This window comes from the organism of the source record quoted next, unplaced genomic scaffold (assembly GCF_019419815.1).
Source record: "Pyrus x bretschneideri cultivar Hongxiangsu unplaced genomic scaffold, Pyrus_bretschneideri_v1 Contig13, whole genome shotgun sequence".
NCBI classification, from domain to species: Eukaryota; Viridiplantae; Streptophyta; class Magnoliopsida; order Rosales; family Rosaceae; genus Pyrus; species Pyrus x bretschneideri.
Window position 1 is genome coordinate 697,083 of NW_025999424.1, and position 23,302 is coordinate 720,384.

The 23,302-nt window shown below is 38.5% G+C and overlaps 7 protein-coding genes across 7 annotated transcripts; 2 read left to right on the plus strand and 5 right to left on the minus strand.

Annotated features, from left to right (window-relative positions):
- Positions 1-1,645: 1,645 nt before the first annotated feature.
- On the minus strand, positions 1,646-5,809 carry LOC103960988 (ATPase family AAA domain-containing protein FIGL1). Its single transcript, XM_048578647.1, has 13 exons — positions 5,471-5,809; positions 4,986-5,127; positions 4,504-4,890; positions 4,062-4,306; positions 3,858-3,985; positions 3,643-3,761; positions 3,436-3,528; positions 3,099-3,200; positions 2,803-2,905; positions 2,564-2,647; positions 2,388-2,483; positions 2,174-2,301; positions 1,646-1,887 (listed from the first exon to the last, which is right to left on the minus strand). The coding sequence occupies exons 1-13, from the start codon at positions 5,764-5,766 to the stop codon at positions 1,786-1,788; spliced, it is 2,025 nt and encodes a 674-aa protein (XP_048434604.1). The 5' UTR covers positions 5,767-5,809; the 3' UTR covers positions 1,646-1,785.
- A 1,070-nt stretch (positions 5,810-6,879) lies between these two features.
- Positions 6,880-9,828, minus strand: LOC103960886 (SWI/SNF complex component SNF12 homolog). The gene is made up of 3 exons (XM_009373376.3): positions 9,679-9,828; positions 7,611-9,455; positions 6,880-7,306 (listed from the first exon to the last, which is right to left on the minus strand). The coding sequence occupies exons 2-3, from the start codon at positions 9,164-9,166 to the stop codon at positions 7,231-7,233; spliced, it is 1,632 nt and encodes a 543-aa protein (XP_009371651.2). The 5' UTR covers positions 9,167-9,455; positions 9,679-9,828; the 3' UTR covers positions 6,880-7,230.
- An 88-nt stretch (positions 9,829-9,916) lies between these two features.
- On the plus strand, positions 9,917-12,115 carry LOC125474802 (60S ribosomal protein L17-2-like). The gene is made up of 7 exons (XM_048578814.1): positions 9,917-10,034; positions 10,125-10,161; positions 10,272-10,312; positions 10,525-10,755; positions 10,854-10,956; positions 11,083-11,150; positions 11,823-12,115. The coding sequence occupies exons 1-7, from the start codon at positions 10,032-10,034 to the stop codon at positions 11,889-11,891; spliced, it is 552 nt and encodes a 183-aa protein (XP_048434771.1). The 5' UTR covers positions 9,917-10,031; the 3' UTR covers positions 11,892-12,115.
- A 598-nt stretch (positions 12,116-12,713) lies between these two features.
- On the minus strand, positions 12,714-15,240 carry LOC103960888 (F-box/kelch-repeat protein At3g27150). Its single transcript, XM_009373379.3, has 2 exons — positions 15,032-15,240; positions 12,714-14,397 (listed from the first exon to the last, which is right to left on the minus strand). Exon 2 carries the CDS (start codon positions 14,344-14,346, stop codon positions 13,054-13,056), a length of 1,293 nt encoding a protein of 430 aa, XP_009371654.2. The 5' UTR covers positions 14,347-14,397; positions 15,032-15,240; the 3' UTR covers positions 12,714-13,053.
- Positions 15,241-19,772: 4,532 nt separating this feature from the next.
- LOC103960893 (30S ribosomal protein S21, chloroplastic) lies at positions 19,773-21,284 on the plus strand. The gene is made up of 2 exons (XM_009373381.2): positions 19,773-20,230; positions 20,956-21,284. Exons 1-2 carry the CDS (start codon positions 19,821-19,823, stop codon positions 21,065-21,067), a joined length of 522 nt encoding a protein of 173 aa, XP_009371656.2. The 5' UTR covers positions 19,773-19,820; the 3' UTR covers positions 21,068-21,284.
- Positions 21,285-21,432: 148 nt separating this feature from the next.
- On the minus strand, positions 21,433-23,012 carry LOC103960892 (uncharacterized protein At4g15970). The gene is made up of 2 exons (XM_048578815.1): positions 22,896-23,012; positions 21,433-22,621 (listed from the first exon to the last, which is right to left on the minus strand). Exons 1-2 carry the CDS (start codon positions 23,007-23,009, stop codon positions 22,235-22,237), a joined length of 501 nt encoding a protein of 166 aa, XP_048434772.1. The 5' UTR covers positions 23,010-23,012; the 3' UTR covers positions 21,433-22,234.
- Positions 21,707-22,174, minus strand: LOC125475009 (uncharacterized protein At4g15970-like). Its single transcript, XM_048579330.1, has one exon. It carries the CDS (start codon positions 22,172-22,174, stop codon positions 21,707-21,709), a length of 468 nt encoding a protein of 155 aa, XP_048435287.1.
- Positions 23,013-23,302: the final 290 nt, after the last annotated feature.

The window sequence follows — 23,302 nt, forward strand, 5'->3', positions numbered from 1 at the left end:
ACCCAGCCCCCACCCCACTGCTGTCCACCTATTTTCCATCAAAATTGCAAATCAACCATCGCTGACAAAGAAAGGGGGTCTTCGTCCTTTCTCTCTCCCGTGCTTCTCTCTCTTCCTCCGTTGTCATTTCTCTCTTCCTCCCTTCCCGTTTCTCTCTCTACTCCCTTCTCCCGTTTTTCTCTCTTCCCAAAGGAGATGCCACCAAGTAGGTGTTAAAAGGTTTTGGTTGCTGATGAGGGTGGGTGACGTTTTGAGGGGGTGGTGCAGTTAGGGTGATGACATTTTGATAAATTAAAATAGAATGAGTTTTGATATAAATTAGAGGATATTAGGAATAACGGTGGGCGAAGAAATAACATTTTCACTTTTTAACTTTTTATAGTATGTCAAATTATAAGGTGGGTGGGGAAATAAGATAATGGGATGAGCCTAGTAGTACTCAATTTGTTTTCTTGCATTTTTTCCATCAATTCATTGTTTTAGTACACAAAATTCCTTCCAAGTTGAATTTTAGAGAATAAATTGTAGTAATGATCTCAACTTCAACTCAATTGGAGTAATTGTTCATCGACTAAAAATCCATTAACATTGATTTCTCAACTCATCAAAACGTGCAACTATGGTCCTTCAATTAAAAATTCAGTACCCTCAACTAAAAATTCAATACCATTGGTCCTTCAACTTTAATCCAACTGGAGAAATAATCCATCAACTTTAACCCATTTATAGCAATGGTCATTCCAACATAACTCATTTTGACAAAATTATAACGAAGTTGACGAAAATGACCATATCTACATATTTTGATGAGTTGATGGACCAATAATAATAGATTTTTAGTTAAGGAATCATTGCTCCAATTTGATTAAAATTGAAGAACTATTGCTACAATTTACTCTTTTAGATATGCTCACAAATGTGGATGAAAACATCAACTGAGTTGACTGAGGAACGAAACTATAGAAACAAAAATGCAATAAAAATCCACAAGAACAAAAACGACAACGCGAATAAGTTTTGGAAACTACTAAGTGCAAAAATCATGTGCCACTCAAATAGACAATAAGAGTTTAAAATATATAACATGGGTTGGATACATGACACCATTTTTTTTACAAAATTTTTGACACGCATTTATATGGAATCTTTTCGTAATGTATTTTAACAATTTGAATTGTTTATCTTTTAGAACATTGTTCATAAATTATCATTGCAAAAAAGTAGACAAGTTGAAAATCACTAAGATATTCATTTGGAGTGAAGAAAATAGGCGGATATGATTTTATAAAGAAACCCTAAACCTGTAAGCCAAGGGTCATATGGTTCAGAGTGGGTGATTATTGGTAGACATGATCTTTGAAGAAAGATTTAAAAAACAGATGACGCTTTACCGTAGTAATAGAAATCAATAATGCCTAGCTACGTACTTTGGTGCGGGTTTGATCGCCACTGATATCCCTCTCTTCTAACATTTAACAATTTAAACCACTAATGTTATCGTTTGTAAAAAAAAAAAAATTAGGATAGAAATTCACAGGTCAAGATCTTTTGCACAAAGGAAGAGAACAAACGTGCTCCTCTTTAAACAATAGTCGATCGAGCAGTTAGCATAAAAACAATCAGCAAGCACCAAGCACCGTGCTCGTTTCATCGATATAATAGTATACTCATCTTTCTATTTTTATACTTATTTTTTAGGGAAAGTGAGAATCTCATTCAGTTGGTAGCAACATATTTCTACTTAACCTAATTAGAATTTGTTTCAGAAAATATACAGCCAGATTCTTACAGTGACAAGCTTCCAAACTGTTTGTTCCATTCCTCATACGTGCCAAGCTCGTTCACCGAAACAGAAGGCCTCACTTCTTGCAATGCACTCTCAAAGTCCTGCATCAAACAAAACAAAAACATGTTTTTAACTACTAAATTGGCGACCCCAAGCCAACAAGGCTCTCTTTTTGCAAGGGTCTGGGGGAACATCTATCGTGCGCAGCCCTACCCTTACTTTGCAAAGAGGCTGTTTTCATGACTTGAACCCATAACCTTTTGGTCACAAAAGAGCAACATTTCCGTTGGCCAAAGGCTTGCCCTCATGTTTTAAACTACTATGCAGGTGAAAAATGTAAAGGTAAACAACAAATATACTGATCTGCGAGGAGTTTGAAATTCTAACCTGAACAGTTACCGGACGCATATCCTCTTTTTTCAGCTTTGTTATTTCGATGCCTTGTTTCAGAGCTTCTCTTAGTGGACCCATTGAGGCATCCTTCACCAAGTTTTTCATGTCTGATCCTGAGTACCCTGCGAAAGAAAACGAGAAGCTACAGACAGTGGAAGTACAATAGAGAAGACGATGGATTTGGGCCTCAAATGTATGCATTGGTTACCTTCGGTCAAATTGCATATGCTATCAATGTCCTCCCTTGAAAGTTTGAACAGCCCATCTTTTTCTAAGAGATTCCGTATGATCCAAGATCTTGCTTCTTCAATACAGTAATAGTTGGGTAGCCGTTAATTGACATTTTTAGTTAAATTAAACATGTTGCAAGTTGTAACTTGGTACCTGATGAAGGCAGGGGAATGTAAAGCCTCTTGGTAAGTCGCCTCCTCGCTGCTTCATCAAGTTCTTGGGGTCGATTCGTTGCTCCTAGAAGATTGTATCCATTTTGTGAAAATGCAGTGAAATTTTCCCCATTTAACTTGTGAAACTAAGAATGAACTCTAAACTCGACATGATAAAATTCTTTAACAGCATTCTAGCTAGAGATGATTGAGATGAGGGATTAGGGGTTCAACAATCACCTATAAGAAGAATTTGCTCACTGCCACTGTCAAAGCCTTCCATCTCAATAAGGAACTGTGTTTTGAGTCGTCTACTTGATTCATGCTCACCTTCTGACTTACGCTGCAGTCATACAGAATTAGTAGAATTAGTATCAGCTAAATACATCCAGAAAGAAGGCAACATGATTGATATGATAAGAGATAGAAATGGTCATTCAGTGAAACAAAGTGCAACACCCTGAGAGAAGTGTATTGCATGCATAAAAACAGCTTATTTCATTCCAAGTTTAGTTAAGAGCTAGAGCAAACCTTACCTGTGAGAGAAGTGAATCAATTTCATCAACAAAAATTACAGCAGGCTGACGACAACTTGCAACTCCAAACAGTGCTCGCACTAGCTTTTCGCCCTCTCCAATCTGCAGTCAACAGTTAAATAGTTCAAATATAACAGCATTTCAAGCATCTATAATCATGGGCAAAATCAAAATTACCAAGTATAATGATTATAATTATCTTTTGTCATATATCCAAAAAGTTTCCAAAAATTAGTTAGACATCTTAGAAAAGAAAGAAGAAGGAAGAAAAAAGAAATCAGAAAACATATGCCAGTGAACCATCACAGAACAAAAAGCAAATACAAATACCGCATACCCATTTGCTTGTTAATGAACTGGCAGATATGTAGAAAAAGGTTGCTTTTGCTTCTCCAGCTATGGCTTTCCCGATCATTGTTTTTCCAGTTCCCTAAACCAGGTCAAGGGTTAAGATAGCTCATTGATCAGACCCCCAACACCACCCCACCCCCCATCCACCCACACCCCCCCCCCCCTCCCCCAAAATAAACCATTCAACACTTACTGGTGGACCAAAGAGAAGAAGGCCTTTCCCAGGGGAACGGCAACCTTTAAAAATGTCAGGACGTAGTAGAGGCCATATGACCATCTCGGTTACACATTTCTTAGCATGCTCCAAACCAGCTAAACATTGCCATACAACAGAGAAAATCAGAACAGAATCAGATACGTGTGTGAAAAATTGTAAATGTAGAGAAAGTTTAAAGCATCACACATTACCAATATCATTCCATCGAACATTCGGATCCTTGTCCATAATCTCATTACTAACATGTTCAAGAAGACGAGGTTCCAAGTTCCTTAATTTTTCTGGGAGCTCTCCATCAGGACCACAGAGCAATTCCAAACTTAAATGAAAACATTAAAGACATTGGGATACGCATACATATTTCACACAATCAATATCAAAGTTGTACCACCCACCATCTCTTAGTTGAGTCACCTAATGCATCATCTGACTTTCCAGCGACTCGTGAAGTCACATTCCCAACATTTCCCTCATTAGATTTAATAGGGGGAACAAAATTACCACGGGCAACGCGACGTAAATAGCCATATGATCTCATACCATAACCCCTATTAGCAGCATTGTTATCGCTTTGAGGGGAGATACAAGAATTTGGTGATCCTGCTGGCGCTAATCCTCTTCTTTGCCTCACATCCATTTCCTAGCCAACAAAGAAACAAACCCATCAAAATTTCCACATGTCCAAAATGTGTAAACAAAAGGAGGAAAATCTTCAAAGAACGGCAATAGGACCTCCAGTATGATCAGGTTAACTACAAAATGATTTACTAAAGGTTACAAAACCTTATTGTAAACAACAGTAATAAGAGGAAGGGTTGTCAGAAATAAGATAGATACCAATTTGGCTTTAGCAGTAACAAAGCTATTTCCAGAACCATCAGCTTTAGCATCTTCGTTGGCTGATGGCGACTTTGCTGTATCAATGATGGGGCTAGTAAATTCCTTGTGTGCACGTTTAGCCCTAAAGGTATTCCCATAAGCTCCTTCCTCTTCAACTTTTTGAAAAGATGAGGCACTAAGACTGCCATTATGGTTTTGGTAAGTGTGAAGCTTTTCTACAACAATGCAGTCCTCGGAACTGTTACTTCTACAGGCCCAAGAATCCTTGGAATTGCCATTACTTTCCACTATCGAGTTGTGTTTGTACAACGATGTCAACTTTGTTTGTGTCATAGGTTTCGATAACTTGCTAGTCAACTTGTCCTGCCTCTCCAATCGATCTCCCTAGGGCAGACAGAACTGTTGGTTACCAAGCCCAATTGTAATAAATCACAAAGTTAAGGAATGTTTTCAACAAGTGAGATCAAAGGCAACGATACCATATCATTTGCAGGCCTTCTGTTATTAGACTGCTGAAGAAGAGCCTGAAAGTACTTTGACTGCTTAATCTTCTCAATGTCAATATCGCCATTTGTGCTGAAAACATGGCCGGGCGCCTTCTTTGCTTGCTCAAAGACTTTGCTGTACAGCATACGGTAAAAAATCTGAATCTACTTGTGTAGAAAAATTACAGTTACTAATCTACTTCTGATCAAATTCCAATGTAGGATTGATCAATTCAAAACCTAATTGGCATTTAGCAAAAATTACACGATCATTTGAGTTACAATTCAAAATTTAACTTCTCCAAAAATCTTCAAGAAATTCACATAATGTTTAACCTCTAGCAATTTCACAGCGTCTCAACCAATGAAAAATACAATAACAGGTAAATTAAGACGCACACAAGAAATGCGAAGTTCTAGTGTGCTCGAAGCTTCGGTTCAAATGAAAATCAAGCTCAGACAGAGAAAGAGAGGCGCACCGATCGGAAAGAGGAATGAGGGCGCGGCGGGCAGTGTGGAGTTTGGCGACGGTTTCTCGGCGGATGGGGCGGATGAAGGCGTGGTCGAGCGGAGAGTGAGATTGGGAGTCGAGAAAGCCGAGGAGACGAAGGCCGAGGATCTGAGCGGAGGAGAAGTCGTGCCTCTTGAGGGCGAGCTCGGCTCCGAAGGAAAGAGAATGGAGCCTGTTTAGGTTATCGTCCACTTGCTTTCTCCAGCAGACCTGTTCGCCGCCGGTCGCTCCTTGCCGCCCCTTCGCTTCCTCCTTTCCCGCCATTTTCCCTTTTCCTTTCACTTTGCTCGACTGTCAGTCTATGACTGACTGTGAGTGACAACTTAGAGCAGGAATCGATCGCGCCTGAAAGGTCAAAGATGCCCTTACTTATTTCGTCATGGAGGGGGTAGAATTGACTTTTTATTGTTCTCGGTATTCGCAAATTGGAAAAGGATATGGCCCGTGATTGTTACCCATGTATATCGTGCGTTGCATTAGTTACTATTTAAATTTAATTTTAAATTTTAAATTTAAAATGATTTATAATTGCACGATATATGATGAACGATCATAATCACAGGATTTCCAGATCCTTAAGAAAATAATCTGGCGAGGATCATTTTCCTCGCAAATTTTTCCGTGTGAAACACGTTTGCCAATCGGGTTAGAGTTTATGAATGGCGTATTTCTTGTAACTTGTAAGCATGATCACTGAATTTATGGATAATTTGTGTTTTATATATGAGGTATTTATTAATTTTTTTTCCAAACTTGTAAGCGTTGTTAATTTTCTTCATAAGCTTTCATTTTAGTTAATTAGGCCATGAACTTTTATACTTGGCTAATTTCCTCGCAAATTACCGCTCTGAACTTTTGTAACTTGCAAGTATAATACATGTTGTATATAAATTTTCACTATCTTTACATGTTTTGATGATTCGTTAATTTACATATTTTTCAAAACTCTAAATACAATACACGTATTATACATGTATGAAAGTACTTTTCATGTTTAATACACGTTATTTTCAAATATATTTTCAATAATGCACATAAAATTAACGTATTCTAGACCTATTTTTAACAGGTAGAAGCTATTATTTTTCACCGGCCGCCCGTCGAGACAGGTTTGATGTGGAAGCCAAAATACGTATTTTTAACATGTAGAAGCTATTATTTTTCACCGGTCGGCTGTCGAGACAGGTTTGATGTGGAAGCCAAGGATTGGGGCTGAGTTGGTGGTGGTGGTGGTGGTGGTGAAAGGCATGGCGGTCATCTAGGTGTGTGAGCGAGCGGATTGAAATGATCACGCAGACTTATGCATGCTTGAGAAAGAATTTTCCAAAAGAAATATCCAATAAACGAAAGCTTGCAAGAACATATAGCCTCAAGAAAAAGAAAAGAGAGGGGGAGGATTCCAAAGGATAAAACATCATTTGTACGTTACAAATTGAGAGCATAGATGATAAATAAAACTGTCAACATGTTTGTACATTAACCCTAAATCAGCAGTTCAGCAGCACAGCAAGTACATGGCAAAATTTAATGGTTACAACAAACAGAACAAGCTCTATATTTTCTGCCATGGTTCAACAATCTGCGAGCAGCGTCAGCGTCTGTCCTCCCTCCTCGTCCTACACTAGAAAAGGCAATCCTATATCCTCCTACATTTGCTTAACAAATAAGAATACAAAGGGGGCTGGCAGTGGCACACACCCCGGGCAAGAGCTCAACAGTCCCCTCACATCATATGCTTCCAGGCGCAGCATCACCTCCTGCACCTGGCTTACGATTCAGATACCGGATAACAGCATCTTCGACCCTGTTACAATCACCAACACAAGATTCAATAAGTAGGTCGTCGCCCTAAACCATATATGTAACTAAATGTCAAAGCGAATCAACTAATGCATCATCCAACAAAATAAATGGAATTCCATCCGGAACAATCAAGCACAGCAATTGAAACATAACCAGCAAGAGAAGGGGATATGAAAGTAAACAAATAATTTGGTTGCCATCAAGTAAATCATGATCAGCAGACTTTCATAAAAGTAGCGATGGTAAAGCCTTGAAATGCAGGTAAAAGTGGAAAAATCAATTAAGCTAAAAAGCGATGTGTTTACCATGGTTGGTGGAAGAAATCTGATCGCCTCTCTTTTTCAGCACTACGGCTTGCTACTCCAGCTACAAGCTTTAAATCTTTGTTTTGAGATTCAATCAGTGCATTGATAAATTCCACAGGAGATTGACTAAACCCAAGGAAAAAGGCTCGCCTGCGACGATGCTCATGGATTTTTCTTATAGCTGCACATATTGCTTCATCACAGGTATCAATCTCTTTGTTCTTCTCGGAGTTGGCCAAAAGAGCAGACAGTTCCCTTTGAATTGGAAAAGGAACGTCAACCAACACATCATAACATGCAGTTCCAGCTGGACTATTTCCTGAAAGCTTTATCTTATGCTCCAAATGTATAGGTTGTGGGGGGAACAAATGCTGAGATATCTTCTGCGATACCATGGTGAATTTCATCCTTTCCTCCCCAAATACTTTCTGAAGTGGTGGATCACAGTTAAAGAAAGAAGGGTCATGCTGGTTCTGCAATTTCCTAGCCTTCACATAGTGCCAGATTGAAGCTATAATCCTAGGTCGGGTTTCAACCTCAATACCAAGAACTTCCATCAACGGTTGAGAAAGCTTATACTTCTCAGGCGCATAATTCATTTCCAACCGTATGTTCACAGTAAATTCTTTGTCACCTTTTCTCTTCACCTCGAAGCCCTCATGAATTGCAGGTGATCGAGCATTTTCCCACAAAATGATATGATTCTCAGGATATAGTCTCTGATCCAAAGAAATTGTTACTCTCTTGAAGAAAGATGAGAACTTTGGATAAAAGGGATTTGATTTCTGGACCATTCCAGGCTGGTCAGGATCAACCCCATCTTCCAAGATCCTCCCAACTATTTTAAGTGTCCAAGTAGGGGGATCAGCATTTGGCTTCTGTGGAATCGAGCGAACCTGGTTAGCAAAAGTGTTAAAAACATAAATCCGCATCGTTTTCTGAATGCAAGGCGGGCTTTTAAGGGCCTCTTGGATGTCGACTTTCTTTCTTGCAAGGGCAGCATCAACACGAGCCTCAAACTCGAGAAGCTGGGTGTAGAGAGCAGATTCAGGCAGAATGGTGGCTATTTTGTCTTGTAGCAGTTTATCAGGAAGCTTCTGCTTCTTTTTACGAGCAGCAGGGTTGAGTTCCATGGTTCTCATAGGTGACATCATGTGTGTGGGAGAAACACCAGAAGGGCGTACTGGTGGTTTTTGGGGGTAGCGCTTGGCACTGCCATTCCCAGGTGTGGAAAAGGAGGGTGAAGACGACCCCAAATTCGCAATGCCAACTGCTTGGTTCTGGTTAAGGGCCATCGCCTGAGCTTGCAACTGAGCTTGGAATTGGGCGTTAGCCACTTGAGCTTGGGCATGTGCATGGGCTTTTGAAGCCTGGGCAATAGCCTGTGCTTGGGAGAACTGAAACTGACCTTGGTAACCAGCCCCAATCTGTGTTTGGGCTTGTGATTGTTGAAATGCGGGATTTGCAGACATAGATTGACCTCCCATACCGATATTGCCAAAGGGCGATGAAGAGGCTCCGAGACTCTTAGGTGGATTATTATTGTTCATAGACATAGCTGACTCTAACTAGATAAATATCCAAAACCAGCAAAATATTATTTCTCCACGCATAACCTCAAAAATCCGTCCCAACATCAAAAACCCACAAAAATTACCATACATCCATAAGCCATTTCCACAAGATCTTAAAACCCACCAAAAGATCATGCGCGAAACCGAAACCGAAACCCGCTCAAATTCAAACCTCTAAGAACCATTTCCGAGCAACACACCAAAAGGAAGATGACCCAAATCCACGAAATGCACAAATTTCGAGGAGGCAAACTTTTGGTTTAACAAAACCCTAATTCAAGAAACGGCAATGAGACCCAAATGTTGGCATACAGTAACGAAATCCATAACCAAAGGAGCAAAATACCAATCAAAAGATACAGAATTTGACACAAACAAATCAAAACTACAGCGATTTTGAAATTCTGAACGAGAATTGGCAGTCGAGAATACTGAGAAATTCATAAGGAGATCAAGAGAGACCTAAGGGAACGAAGAGATTGAGAAGCACTTACATAGAAGCAGAAGCAGAAGCAGAAGCAGTCCGGAGCTTTTAGAGTAGAGCAAAAGCTGGTTTGCTTTCCTCCACCCGACAACGATGACACCGGACGAGTGTGAGCTGCAGCAACATTGACGCTGTGTTCTTTTGATTTCGTTCTCTTTTTACTTCTCCTACCCTTTCTTCTCAAGTTGAACAGACGGCGAGCGAATAGACATAAATGGGCCTTAGCCCAACATCCCCAAAAGCCCAGCCCAGGCGTTTTAACAAGTCCGCGCTTTATATTGTTAAACCCTAAGAACTCTTCCTTCTTCGCTCCAATTCACCTCTGACTGCCCAGACTCCTCCTTCCGCCGCCGATCAACTGCAATGGTAGATCTCTCTCTAAAATACTCGTTTTTGTTGTAAAAATTGCGACTTTATTAATTAATTTTGATAAATTTTCGAACTTGTATTATGTAGGTGAAGTACTCGAGGGAGCCCAATAATCCCACCAAGTGTAAGCAATATTTTTTTTAATTTACTCAATTGTATGTTCTAAATCCGAATTTATTCGCATTCGTATTAATTTTTGGTTTATTAATAATTATTTGATGCATTTTACCTCAGCCTGCAAGGCCCAGGGTGAGGGTCTAAGAGTTCATTTCAAGGTACTTTTTTATTTTATTTTTATTTTTTTGAAATTTTGGTTTCCAAATTTGCTGTGTTTTTAGAATTTATGGTTAAAGAATCTGTTTATCTGGGATTTTTTGTTGGCATTTGAGATTAATTTTCGCTTACGAGTAGCGGCGAAATTTGCTTGTGTTATGCGTAGACGGGTTCGATTCGATTGCTGTAATTTGGATTTGTTAATATGTTTTAGAACACGAGAGAGACTGCCCATGCCATCAGGAAGATGCATTTGGCAAAGGCCAAAAGGTACTTGGAAGATGTTTTAGCCCACAAGCAAGCCATTCCCTTCCGCCGCTTTTGCCGCGGTGTTGGCCGAACTGCGCAGGCGAAGAACCGCCAGTCCAATGGTCAGGGGCGTTGGCCCGTTAAGTCTGCTAATTTCATTCTTGATTTGCTCAAGAATGCTGAGAGCAATGCTGAGGTAAATGCTTCTCCTTTGTTGGCCTTGCTTTTGCCTCTTTGCTCGATGTTTTATATTTTAGCATTGAGTTCAAACTGAGGTGTTTTCGTGTTATGTAGGTGAAGGGGCTTGATGTGGATTCGCTGTACGTCTCTCACATCCAGGTCAACCAGGCTCAGAAACAGAGACGCCGCACATATCGTGCTCATGGGAGAATAAATCGTGAGTTTGCTTTTCTATCTCTCTACTCTTTTTTCATTCCATTTTGATGGTGGGAAGGGATTACATTTTTTGTGTGGTTGAACTTAAATTTTATTTGGTCATTGTTTTAATAATATCTTTTTACAGCTTATATGTCATCTCCCTGCCATATCGAGTTGATTTTGTCAGAGAAAGAAGAGGCAGTAAAGAAAGAGGTAATCTAAAGCTTCATTCTCCAATTACTTAAGTGTCAATTTTAAAAGGAAAACAAAATTTGAGATTAGTGCAGTCCAGCCTATAAATCGAACATATGCATTGTGTGGCATTATCTAGATATGTGCGTTGTGCAGTTAGTTTCTTGAAGGTGAATTTTTTCGAAAAGTATTTAAGCTGAGGTTTTTTTCTATCATCTTATCATTTTGACGTGCTGCAATAATGCGTTTGTGAATGAAATCTTGTCATGCTTCTTAGTATACTGAATTTGAACTCACAAATTGGTGGCACAAGATATGGACACCCTAACTCTGAAAGGAAACAGTAGGTCATTGGTTGAAACCTTTCCACATTTCAAATATATCAAAGCTGACTGAGTCTTTACCGTTATGCATCAACAATAAAGCCTTCTGTTAGTCAACGATAGACAAATGAACAGGACCCCCTTTTTTTTGGGACATGCATCTGTGCTGGTAATAACTAACAAGGCATGCAGCTGATGCTGCAAACTTTGAGCTGATTGACTGAAGTCTTATTCAGATTGAAAAGAATCACAATTTGGTATCGTTTCCTAGGAATTGATTGTCAATCGACTTTCCCGTCATAGTTGTTGGATGATGCTACTGAATTGTTTGTCAAATATGAATTTTCTGCTCATTGCGCCTTTTTTGCAGCCTGATACTCAGTTGGCTCCCAGGAAGTCGAGGAAAGGTCAAGCACTGCAGAGCGGTGCTTCCTCTTGAGATCTGTTATCTGTAGTTTAAAGAGTTTATGGTCTTCATTCGTATCGTAGATCATCCACTCTATATCTTTCCCAGAATATCTCTGTTTTCAGATATCTTTTATTTGTAGTTGAGAAATCTATCACGGAATTTTTGTTCAGCAGTTGTGCTTTTCAGTGTCTGGACGAGACTTTAAGCCTTTTTGCTTTCAAGCATAACTAATTTCAAGTGGAAATTTGTGGTGATTCCATATTTTGAAGCTAATAGTTTGGTTTTATGTTTTACGCAAGTTAAGCTCGATGACGTTAGTTCTCTCTCACTCTATCTTGTGATTTTTAAACTCACATTATCTCTAAAGCCTCCCCGTTGCCTCTACGCTAATGCTAAGGTGAAGGTTTCTAGAGTTTGCTTTCGTGTTTTGTCACCTCTTTCTATCATGCTTTTAAAAGCTTATTCTGGTTCTTGTTTTAATTCGTTGTTTGTGCTTCGAAGTCAATATGCTTTTCATCACTCTCGGATTCTACTGCAAATTAAACATTATAGGAAAACATTATAGGATGCTATGTTCTTTTTTGTGATACTGATGCCTTAATGCTACTTTTGTGGTCACCAATTTGTTCGTACACGGGCAAATTGGTGACCATTCTTGTATGGTAGGTGTAGGAATGTTGTTGGATTATCTTTGAACCTTTGTCTATTGTTAAACGGCAAGTACTGGGCTTATATTAGTTCTCATCCTATTTGCGGTACGAAAAGTGTTACTGACACTACAAAATAGTTATTCTAAACTCGTCCTTGGTGGCTAGGCACGCTCATGCGCATGTTATGCAGGAGATAGAAGAAAAGAAAAACTCAGAAAGCTCCATTGATATGCCAAGTTTTATGTCTCAAGGTTTGGACTTGGGAGGCTCACGCACATTAATACTAATACAACAAACACACTGGAAAATCAAGTGGAAAATCAAACACACTGGCTTGTACTCGCGCAAGCCTTCTAAGAGGTGGAATAGAATAACCCGGTCAAATCATAGTCATTTTTTCAGAGTTAGATGACTATTCATAGCTATTACCTTAGGTCCTTAACACCAAAGAAGAGTTCGATCCAATGTTTTTATTTTTATACACCACACCAAGAGGCTAGCTATGTGGAAGTCACACCTTTTAGGGTTTAAGTTAACCATATTCAAGCAGCCATGACGGAACAATTAACAATGAAGCGAGTAGGGCGGCTGTGGCCGTGCTCAAGAGCTTGCCACTGCAATTCTTCAGCAGATGGATCGGGGCAGCAAGTGTATATGAGGGCAGGGCCTCCTGCATTTGCATCTGATGAAGATTGGACGACAAGTAGCTCGTCCCCGAGCGCCTTAAATGCCACGCCCCATCCAGAAGTAGCATCAGCTCTCACCGGAACAACTCCCAACTTCTTCCATGCCTTTCTTTGCTTCAGATACACCTTGAGCTCGTTTGTGGAAGTTTCAAGAGAGTACAGCTGGTTGGCCACCACTGCAATAAGAGGCGGAGACGGGTTGCTTAGAGCTGTCCAGTCAGCTTCTAGCATGTCCGGGATGAGTTCCCATGTGTGTTTCTCAACATCAAAGGCTTCAGCACAGAAAAGATCTCTTCCATGCCAATCTTTCCCTCCAATCACATAAAACTTGTTGTCCAAGAAACAGCCGGAGCAACTCATCCTTTCTCGCTTCATATTCGGAAGGGGCTCCCATGATTTCGTCCTGGGATTGAATCTCTCAGCAGAATCCATGGCTTTCCAATCACTTGCTAATCCCATCCCGCCGGCCACATATCCGTAGGATCCACATGTTGCAGAAGCAAACATACACCTTGGACTGATCATGCCGGGACCCCTGCCCCATTGGTTTGCTTCCATGTCATACCTCCAAACGACAACACCCTCTATCTCTCTGCCGGATACCAGCAGATGAGTCCCAATGCAAAGAGACTCCCTATCGCTTGACATGAAGCACGAATCAGACGGTAGGATTGGGAGCTTCCTGCAAAACCTGAACTGCCTGTCAAATTCCCGCCATGTATTCTCACCGTATTGCGACACAAACACAGAGGGCTCTTTGATCCCGAGTTCGGCCCTGATCTTGTAGAGCTCGCCACTCTTCAACAGTGCGAAAAAGCGCTTGTTTATGGTACAAAACTTCCGGTACTCTGATCTCGGCACCCTGGCTAAAATCAAAGCCTCCACCTCGTCAATGAGGGGAGGAATTGTATAATCTGCATCCTGCGGTTTACATGGCACAGTTCCAAAGGAACCAGAACCATCAACTTCGAGCCTAAGCTGCCGTGAATATTTAAATCCACGGCGGCTCAGGCCTCGATTTCCAACCTTTTCTCCAGCCTTACTAGCAAACACCCACTTCTTACAAAGATTATTATTACATTCATCCCTAAATAACTTCCTGCTTTCTTCATCTTCTTCAGCACCCTCCATTAATATTTCTCTGGACATTGATCAGAAACCCTACCTTCAAACCTTTGAATAGTCGGCGATCTCAGAAAACTGAAGAACAAATTCCGAAAAATTATCATCAGAAATTAGTTTTCCATATGCACTAATCACATCATCAACACATAAATAAATAAGAAAGCAATAGAACTCAGAAGAAATGATCAGCAGAAACAATTGTCTTGATAGTAATTTTCTTAAGGAGAATCTGATTCTCTGAGGCCAAAAAGCTGAAGAATTTACTTGAAACAAAGCTGACTTACGAACAAATAAATTACTCCTTGTGATTTTCTCACTCTTATTCTCTTTTGATATATTCAATCATACGACCAGAAAAATAAATGAAAGAGTACATAACAAGGAAACGAGAGTGGAAACATCACTTCCCGAAGGTTTGTTTACCCACATCAAAAATAGATCAAACACTACTTGTGCAGAGGTAATTAATATGACAAACTAAGAAGATAACTGGCCATCCTCAAATAATATTTCAAATATATAACCCAGATGAATATTTTGATCAATATCCAATTAATAAACAGAAAACAACAAATAAATAGTAACATATATCCAAAAAAAAAAAGCTTCTTAATAAAATTGGGATGCATAAAAACAGAAGATATAACTGCAGAGAGGTGATAGCCAATGAAAATTTAAATAGAATAAAATAGTAGGGAAGGAGTTGTACCAATGAATGAGTCTCTAAGGCTCAAACTTTGTGAGGGGTAGAAGAAAACCAGGAGATTGAAGCAGCAATGGAGGAGAGAGAAGAATCAGAGGAGAGAGAAAGAATGGAAGGAGGGAGGCCATAAGGCACAGAGAAGAATATGGATGGTGAGATCAGTGGAACAAGAGTTGAAGAAGCATATTTCTTAGAGAGAGAGAGAGAGACATTTGTTGATGGTGCTTTTCTATACTGGGTGAGTAGGAATGCCAGCCGGAGTCGTTTCTCCTTTTCAAGATTGGGAATATACTATTATGTTAAGGACATGCATGCCTATGCGTCTTATTAATCAGCGTGTTATAATATATGAGTTAGTATCATCCGGCAGAGCGTTGTGACAATTATATTGAAAAAGTCAATTTTACCTTCAAGGATTGCCTTGAATTTTGAACTCTATATAAGAGAGAATTTCGTCGTAGGTAGCATGGGAAGACGCTCGATCACGAAAATGTAACTCCAATGTTCGTTTGTGGGGGGATGATGAGAACAAAAAATGCTCATTCTCGTATTTGGACAAAAGTAATATTTATGTAACATGTTCGACATTTTCAATTGTGAGTTGTTGATGTGGTGTATGTGATACGCTTATTAATCAATCCAATACGAAGTAGTTACTTGAGGAAAAAATTTGATTCCAAAAGTTCATATATTTAAATACTTATTCTATCATACAAAAAAGGGATTTTAATTCGAATATATTGTGGAGATTTGATCAAAATATGCGATTTAAGCATGAGATATCTAATTTTATGCTCACTTCTTCAATGTGGAGTTCTAAGCAGTCGCCTCTTTTGTCTATACCAGATCAATGGTGTTCATAGAATCTCAATTATAGGGAGGAACTGTTATTAACACTAAAAAAAATCTCATTTTACACTCCTCACAAATGTATTTTTCTTTCTAATTATAGAAAATTTGAAGTGTCAAATAAGATTTTTGACGTGTTAATAACAATTTCTTATATATATATATATGTATAAATGTTTGTATAGCTCTCGCATTCATGTGAATTTGAACTACTTTCTCAAATCAAATAGCGACAATTACCACTCCACTTAGAAGTTGGTTGAGATCAATGAACAACTTCAAAAACCAAATATTAATAATTAAGATTTGCAATTAGCCAACAGATGAAGAACATTGGAATTAGTATAGCTATTTCTAGGACCATTGCATCTTCCTAGTCGGATTGTACCGATCAAGAATATCGCATCGATAAAGCTAATTACCAATTTCCCATCTGATTAGTTTAATGGCCACCAGTTGGTGAGCAGATGCCAGGCCTCATAGGTAAAGATAAATTTTAAGCGTGTCGGGAATACAGTTTGGTACATAAAGTTTCATAATACAAGTAGTTGGAATTTTTTTTGTAAAGTATACAACAACTTACGTTATAAGAGTTAATGTATCGAGCCGTGTTCCTGACCACTAACAAATCTCTTATAAGTAAAGGACTCTGTAAAAGTGCATGTCCACTTGGATATTAACTAATGGGTAATGCTAGAGAGACTTAATTTGCAAACTAAATGATGTGTCACTAATAAGAATAAATATGTTTATCAACGCGTAAGTAATAAATCAAGGGATATGATATCCACACATCCCATTTTAGTTCTCAAACACTTTTTTAATTTTCGGCCGTCGGATCAGATGAATTGAAGAAGAACAACGGACAAAAATTATCAAAGAGTGTGTAAGAAGTAAAATGAAATCAATCATCAACTTCTATGTCTTTTAGTTTTCAAAAATTTATCTAGAAATTTAATCTCTCTGGCATTACTCATAACTAATTATTAATGTTTTCTCTCTTAAGCGTTCTTTTCTTTCTGCTAATCCACTCTTTATTCAAATTAAGGTTAGTGCCGGTCTGTCAGTCATGGATTTGCCAATCGTCCCTAATATAATTTTCTAGTTAGTATTCTAATCAAGTTTCAGAGTCATGATCGCATGGGTTTCCTAACATTTAAAGTTCCAAATTAACTATGAGAAAAAGCAAAGCATGGCATTGGCTGCGGCAGAGAAGAGCTTATCCATCAGGAGGATCCTCACCGGATCCTCTTTGTGATGATACTCCAATCACATCCGTTCATCGTATATCGGACGGTTAGAAATTATTATAAATTTTTTTATTTAAAATTAAATATAAACAGTACTTGACAAAAACTGACCGCATGATGTACAATGAACAGATGTGATTGGAGGATCTCCGGGCTCCTCACAAAGAGGATCCTCTCTCACTTAACCAGGTTTCAGCCCCTTGGTTTAGTACGAAAAAGCAAACCAGTTTCGATTAATGCACACTAATTCATCTTTTAAGTAGATTTAAGGATGAGCAGAAATTCTTACTCAAAATTCTTCGTGTTTGAACCACAGAGCTTTGTACTTATGATCATAACCATTTATATTATTAATCACTTTGTAAAGACCATCTATTCGAAAAAAAATGAATTAAAATTAAGGTTGTTTAGACGATTCATAATACTTTTACAAATTTCATTCATTTGTTTTTATCTGTATGATGACTAAACGACCTTAGTTTTAGTTGGTGTTTTGCAAAGACAATCTTTATATAGAGTAATTTATAATATGAATAATTTGGATTATAAACACGAAATTCTATGAATTTGCAATGAACAATTTTGAGTAGAAACTCCTACTCATCCTTGAGAACCAAATATTATTTTATAAATTTAGCAAACATGTATTTTCTATTGCACAAGACATTAATAAAATGAAACAATAAAAAGAGTATTATATTTACCAAGAATTGGATAAAATTTTCACTATGACCGGAACACAGGTGGTACACCACGTGTTTCTATATAAGTGGTTGAAAATTTTATTTTAAGTCATTAACTTTTTAGCACACATATCCCATCATTTATATAGCGACATGTGGTGTACCATCCCGTGTTTTGATCACATTAAAAAATCTCTCCAAGAATTGGGGATGGACGTGGCATGAATTGCTTCAAATACAACACAAAAGTATCGAAATGTGTTATTAATTTATGTTTTATAGTATAAAAGAATGATATGGATAATATTTTGAACATATTTACTTTTTAAGAATGAAATAAGTCATAAAATTGTTCAGGCATACAATAGACAACACTCGTTTAGTGATCTTATACTTGGATTTTCAAGTATGTCACGCATAATCTCAATGTGGAATTTTTCTAGTATTTTATTTTTTGCGTGTTATTAAACGTGAATGATACTTATACATTGCATATCTATTCTTAGTAAGTAAACATATCTATAAAGTGGATCGTTAAGACTATAGTAAAATGTGACAATCACGCCAAGACATCTCTCACAATCTACATAAAAGTCACAAACCCTGAAAAGTAAATAGAAAGAGAAATTGGGAATGCTTTGGCTTGGATTTGAGTTGATATTTGATCATTGGTGCATCTTGCATTGTTGCATCACAAAATACAGAGATGCCTAAGCATTGAGCTCAGTAGCATATATACATATATAACACATATAGGATGATGTTATTTGCACATCTGTTTTTGACTTTTCACATACTTTTTAATTTCAACCATTAGATAAAATGAATTGAAAAAGATCAAATGAAAGAAATTAAACAGAAAGTGCATAAAAGGTAAAAAAAAACATTGAGTAAATAGCACCACTCATATATACATTGAGGATGCCTTTTTGAAATGCAACCCCGTCAGACTGTGGTGCTTTGTGAGAATGAGCACAATTACTTACTAACGTGGCCTCCACAATCCCTCCATGCACGACAATCACTAGAAAATGACAAGTTAAGCATCAATATCAACTTGCCTCTATAAGTATTTCTTCATTATAAATTTTGGTCAGACCGTAGGATCATATGACTGATTCGATCAACTTAATTAATATTGATTAGTATATCGATATGTTATTAATTATCGATGTATTCTCATACTAGTGATACTATCAATACTTCAATTGCATATATACGGCGATATTCTGTTGATATATTTGTAAGTAACTTACGATGTGGATGTTTGAGGATGTTAATGATTTAACTTCGGAAACTTGAAAAGTTAAAACACACTGTGTAATGGTTCCACTAGCATTTCTGCTGTATTATAATTAGTCTGCAAATCTCAAGCTATAAATTCAAAATTTTTTTTTTTCAGTACAACGATATATTTTACACTAAGGGGAGATAGGGAGTTTGACTAAGCTACACAACGGGTAACTTAATTTGGTATCGAATTCGTCATCCACGAGATTCGAACTTAAGACCTCTCACTTACAACTCAAATTTGACTAGTAAATATATTTCCAAAGAAAATAATTGAATCTTCTTAACAATAATAAACCCATAAAACTCATTCTATTTAGTCACTCAGTACTACGGTCTTGTGATATTTTTTTTTATTTAGAAGTGAGAGGTCTTAGGTTCGAATCTCGTGGATGATGAATTCGATACCAAATGAGGTTGTTCATTGTATGACTTAACCGAACTTCTCCCTCTCTAATGTAAAAATATCGATGTACTAAAAAAAAAAAAAATCATTCTATTTAGTATTTATCCATGTAATTTGAGAAGTATATCTAGCTGGGCCGTTCAACTGACTCCGAATTGATCGGCTATATCCAACGGCCCAAATTTGAAGTCCATCAAACACATTGTATCTGAGTGGGCCCAATCCTATCTTCCCTCCGGAAAAAGGAGATAGGGATAAATAGCAAAAATCAGAAAGGTCGAGAAGTCTCTTCACACCAATCACCAAAGTCACCATCCATGGCTGCCTCATCCGCACTCTGCAACTTGTTCTCCCTCCTCAGCCCCTCAAAGGCACCGCAACCCAAACTCCCACCGACCCAGCTCTCCATTTTACAGACCCAGAAGCCCAGAGACCGGCTGGTTCCACTGGCTGCCCAAGGGGCCCACTCTGCTTCTTCTTCTTCGTCGATAGAGTCTGTGATTTGCCCTTCTCTGGCTTACGCCAACGTCCTCTTCTTCAAGTCGGCGTACAATGTGCAGGTGATTGTCGACGACAACGAGCCCGAGGAGCGGCTGCTCGGCAGGTTTCGGCGGGAGGTCATGAAGGCCGGCGTTATTCAGGAGGTTAAGAGGAGGAGGTACTTTGAGAACAAGCAGGATGAGAAGAAGCGCCGGACCCGCGACGCCGCGAAGCGAAACAAGAGAAGGTACGTGTCCTAATTGTTGCTTTTCATTTCTTTTGTTGGTTGCTTCAGAAATTGAGGATTTAGGAGAAACAAAGTAATTAGTAAAGTTGTTTATTTTTATGTTTTGTGATTTTTCGGTTGCGTGGTTAAGTAATTGAATGCGAATTAAGATAGAAATGTTCGACATTTGAAATTGAGACAGAGAAGGGTTTGAACTTTATGCATTGTAGTTGAGTTGCATAATCGAATGTGAATTAAGAAGGAATGTTCAACCTTTGAAATCGAGAAAGATAAAAATTTGAACTTTATGCAATGTAGTCTAGTGGCTGCGTAAGATAGACGTTCCCCCTCGACCCTCGCAAAGCGGGGAGCTTTGTTGGATAGGGGTCGCCCTTTTTTGTCTTGTGGATGAGACCAAATGCTTGAATGTGAATTAAGATAAAGCATATACTTTTGTAATTGTTGGGCCGTTGTCAAAGGCGGTGTGGCTGCCAATTCACCCGAGTTTGAATTCCACTTCACGTGGATTAGACTAGTTTAGAGTATCACCTTGCCAAAAAGAAAAAAAATGTGAAATTCGTTTTGTAATTAGAGTGCATCATTAGAGTGGGATTCCTAATGCCTATGAACTGGTTGTTCTATCTGTAAAACTATGACTTGAAAATCACAGACTAAAATGAATTCTTTTGGTTAGTACTCCCCGTTGGATCTGATCATTGAATTCCATTTTTATTGTTTTTCATCAGCCGGCGACCCTTCTCGAGGCCCTTTCAGCAGAAGCCAGAAGTCCCTGAAGCCAAGAAGAGCGATGATGACGGAGATAACTGGGATCTTCCTCAAGGAGACATACCCTACTGACCACATTCTACCCGGCCTTTGATTTGTAGGAATATCTACGCTTGATTTAGAGAGGCTATGGTCCATGTAAGTTGTATAAGAGTTGCATTCAGTTCAGTTGTTCTTCGATTGACTCCAATCTAAACCGATCCCATATCTTAATTTTATCAAGTAAAAAACTTTCATTCTTGCTTCTGTATAAGGATACTTAATGTGAAATATCCAATGCTTTTGTCTACCTAATTTTGTTGCCCTCTTTACTCCTGCTATGTCCAATTTGCAATATTAGAACTATTGAAAGCTTGATGAACAACATAAGCATATGTACTTTGAATACAACACTTGGATAAAATATTTCCGAAGTGCTTGGTATGCAACGTGAAGGCGTTTATGGAGCACTTGAAAGTTTCAAAGGGTTCAATGCTAGCCTTTTTTTGTATTTATATTTTTAGGGCTACTTTAGGTGCACATAAGGCTTCTCTGATTTTGTTACGGCAAAGTTTCAGTACAAAGACATTGATCATTAGGTGAAATACTAGGTAATGATTGTTCCCTGCTTCCCCTTTTACCATTGTTATTGCGAAAAGAGTTCAGAATTTTGATCGTCGATAATTCTCTGTTAAGTAAACTGAACGCAGCAAAGCAGGTATTTGCAAATTCTTATTGAATGCATCTGTTTGGGGCTCTCCATGAAGGCGATTTCCCCGAACTATTATTTGCTGAACGACCTGTGATACTGCGCCAATCATCTAGGACAAGCTTGAGATCGTGGACTTTACTTTCGATATTTTCACAGCAGTTTGCTTGCATTGTATAAACCTCACTGTAGTCCTTAAGCGGCTGACAAAACCCACCAAAATAAGCTGTGTCGATAATCTGCACTCGCATTCCAAGCATTTTGGTAATCTCCTCTCGTGTTACAATCTCACAGGGAGATCCAAGAGGAATACTCGGGTACAGAATCCCGACCAAGTTCAAGTACTCGAAGAATTCGAGTGATATAACATCTGATTTCAGAAAAAAGATTCCCCTATCCTGTTCGTTGCCTGCGTTTTCCGAATCGACGTCACAAGGAATTGTGACTTCCTTTTGAGAGTCAAATTCTGTAACCGGATTTCTGAACCACATAACATCTGCCTCCTGCAGCAAAGTTAGATTTCAGTTAAAATCTGCCTGATACAGTTATTTTCAACCCATCACCACCACACAAGGAACAAGAAAGCTTACTGTGAATATCAGATTGTATCCCAGTTGAATTACTCTATGTAGCAGGTCGATTCCCTCCCGACCGTGACCGAGAACTTGCTTTCCAGCAGCAAGTTTCGACAATCGTAGTGGCGCAAGCTTGTAGCAATGGGGATGCACGGACTTGCAGTACTCAAAAGCTCCCTTACCAACAGTGGCAATGAGCAAGTGATTCAAGAGCCCTTTCGTCCCTTGGCCAACCCGAAAGCTCTCGAGGAAGAGATCGAGGACGGAGCCAGAACCAGTCCATGCTTCCTCAACAATCGTCAGTATGATTGTTCTATCTGGCATCGATGCTCTCCTCAGAACTTCCACCAGCTCTTTGCTTTCCTAGTTCCAGTTGTACATACTCGTTAAATTTACGGTTTCAAAAATAAAACACTCTGACACTAAAAGGAAAACACGGATTATGTACAAACAATATTGGGAAGGGGAAATCACTTCAGCTACGAGACCGTTGCAAAGAACAAAAAAAAAATATATATATATATATATATATTAATTTGAATGTAAAGCAGGTAGTCTTATTGGCTTGAGATCGCCCTTTTGGACGTAAATGCAGATTGATGAAACAGAAAATTAATTGATAAGAAAACATACATACCTGTTGAGATTTGAGAAGCGATACTTGGTAGGTGTTTCCAATTGGTTTAGAAGAATTATGCAAAAGCAGCCACAGGATGAGCACCAGTGAAAAGGCTATTAGAAATTTTTTCATCTCTCTCTCTCTCTCTCTCGATGATATGACTCGATTTTTCGAAATTGAGATTGAATTATCAGAAAACATTAGATGGTTTAGGGTAAATCATGATAGTGATGTGGAAGATTACGTAGAATCCATTGCAAATCTTGGTCTAAGAATAGATGGGCATAATAATTAATATATCGACCTTGAATGGAAAATCGATCCCTACATTTTAGGTTCATTGTTCAACACACAAAATTTTCACTTTCTATCTTTATTTTTTTTCTATGCAAAGTGGTATTTTTTTTTTATTTGTAATACAACTT

Coding starts and splice junctions, on each gene's coding strand:
- LOC103960988 (XM_048578647.1), bottom strand. CDS start 5,766: ATGGCGGGAAAGGAGGAAGCGAAGGGGCGGCAAGGAGCGACCGGCGGC. Junction 4,307..4,503: donor TTACTGCTAAAGCCAAATTG/GTATCTATCTTA, acceptor TTTGTTGGCTAG/GAAATGGATGTGAGGCAAAG. Junction 3,986..4,061: donor GGTGACTCAACTAAGAGATG/GTGGGTGGTACA, acceptor TTTTCATTTAAG/TTTGGAATTGCTCTGTGGTC.
- LOC103960886 (XM_009373376.3), bottom strand. CDS start 9,166: ATGTCTATGAACAATAATAATCCACCTAAGAGTCTCGGAGCCTCTTCA. Junction 7,307..7,610: donor GATTTCTTCCACCAACCATG/GTAAACACATCG, acceptor TGATTGTAACAG/GGTCGAAGATGCTGTTATCC.
- LOC125474802 (XM_048578814.1), top strand. Junction 10,756..10,853: donor ATGCTGAGAGCAATGCTGAG/GTAAATGCTTCT, acceptor CGTGTTATGTAG/GTGAAGGGGCTTGATGTGGA. Junction 11,151..11,822: donor AAGAGGCAGTAAAGAAAGAG/GTAATCTAAAGC, acceptor CCTTTTTTGCAG/CCTGATACTCAGTTGGCTCC.
- LOC103960888 (XM_009373379.3), bottom strand. CDS start 14,346: ATGTCCAGAGAAATATTAATGGAGGGTGCTGAAGAAGATGAAGAAAGC.
- LOC103960893 (XM_009373381.2), top strand. CDS start 19,821: ATGGCTGCCTCATCCGCACTCTGCAACTTGTTCTCCCTCCTCAGCCCC. Junction 20,231..20,955: donor GCGAAGCGAAACAAGAGAAG/GTACGTGTCCTA, acceptor GTTTTTCATCAG/CCGGCGACCCTTCTCGAGGC.
- LOC125475009 (XM_048579330.1), bottom strand. CDS start 22,174: ATGTGGTTCAGAAATCCGGTTACAGAATTTGACTCTCAAAAGGAAGTC.
- LOC103960892 (XM_048578815.1), bottom strand. CDS start 23,009: ATGAAAAAATTTCTAATAGCCTTTTCACTGGTGCTCATCCTGTGGCTG. Junction 22,622..22,895: donor CGCTTCTCAAATCTCAACAG/GTATGTATGTTT, acceptor AACTGGAACTAG/GAAAGCAAAGAGCTGGTGGA.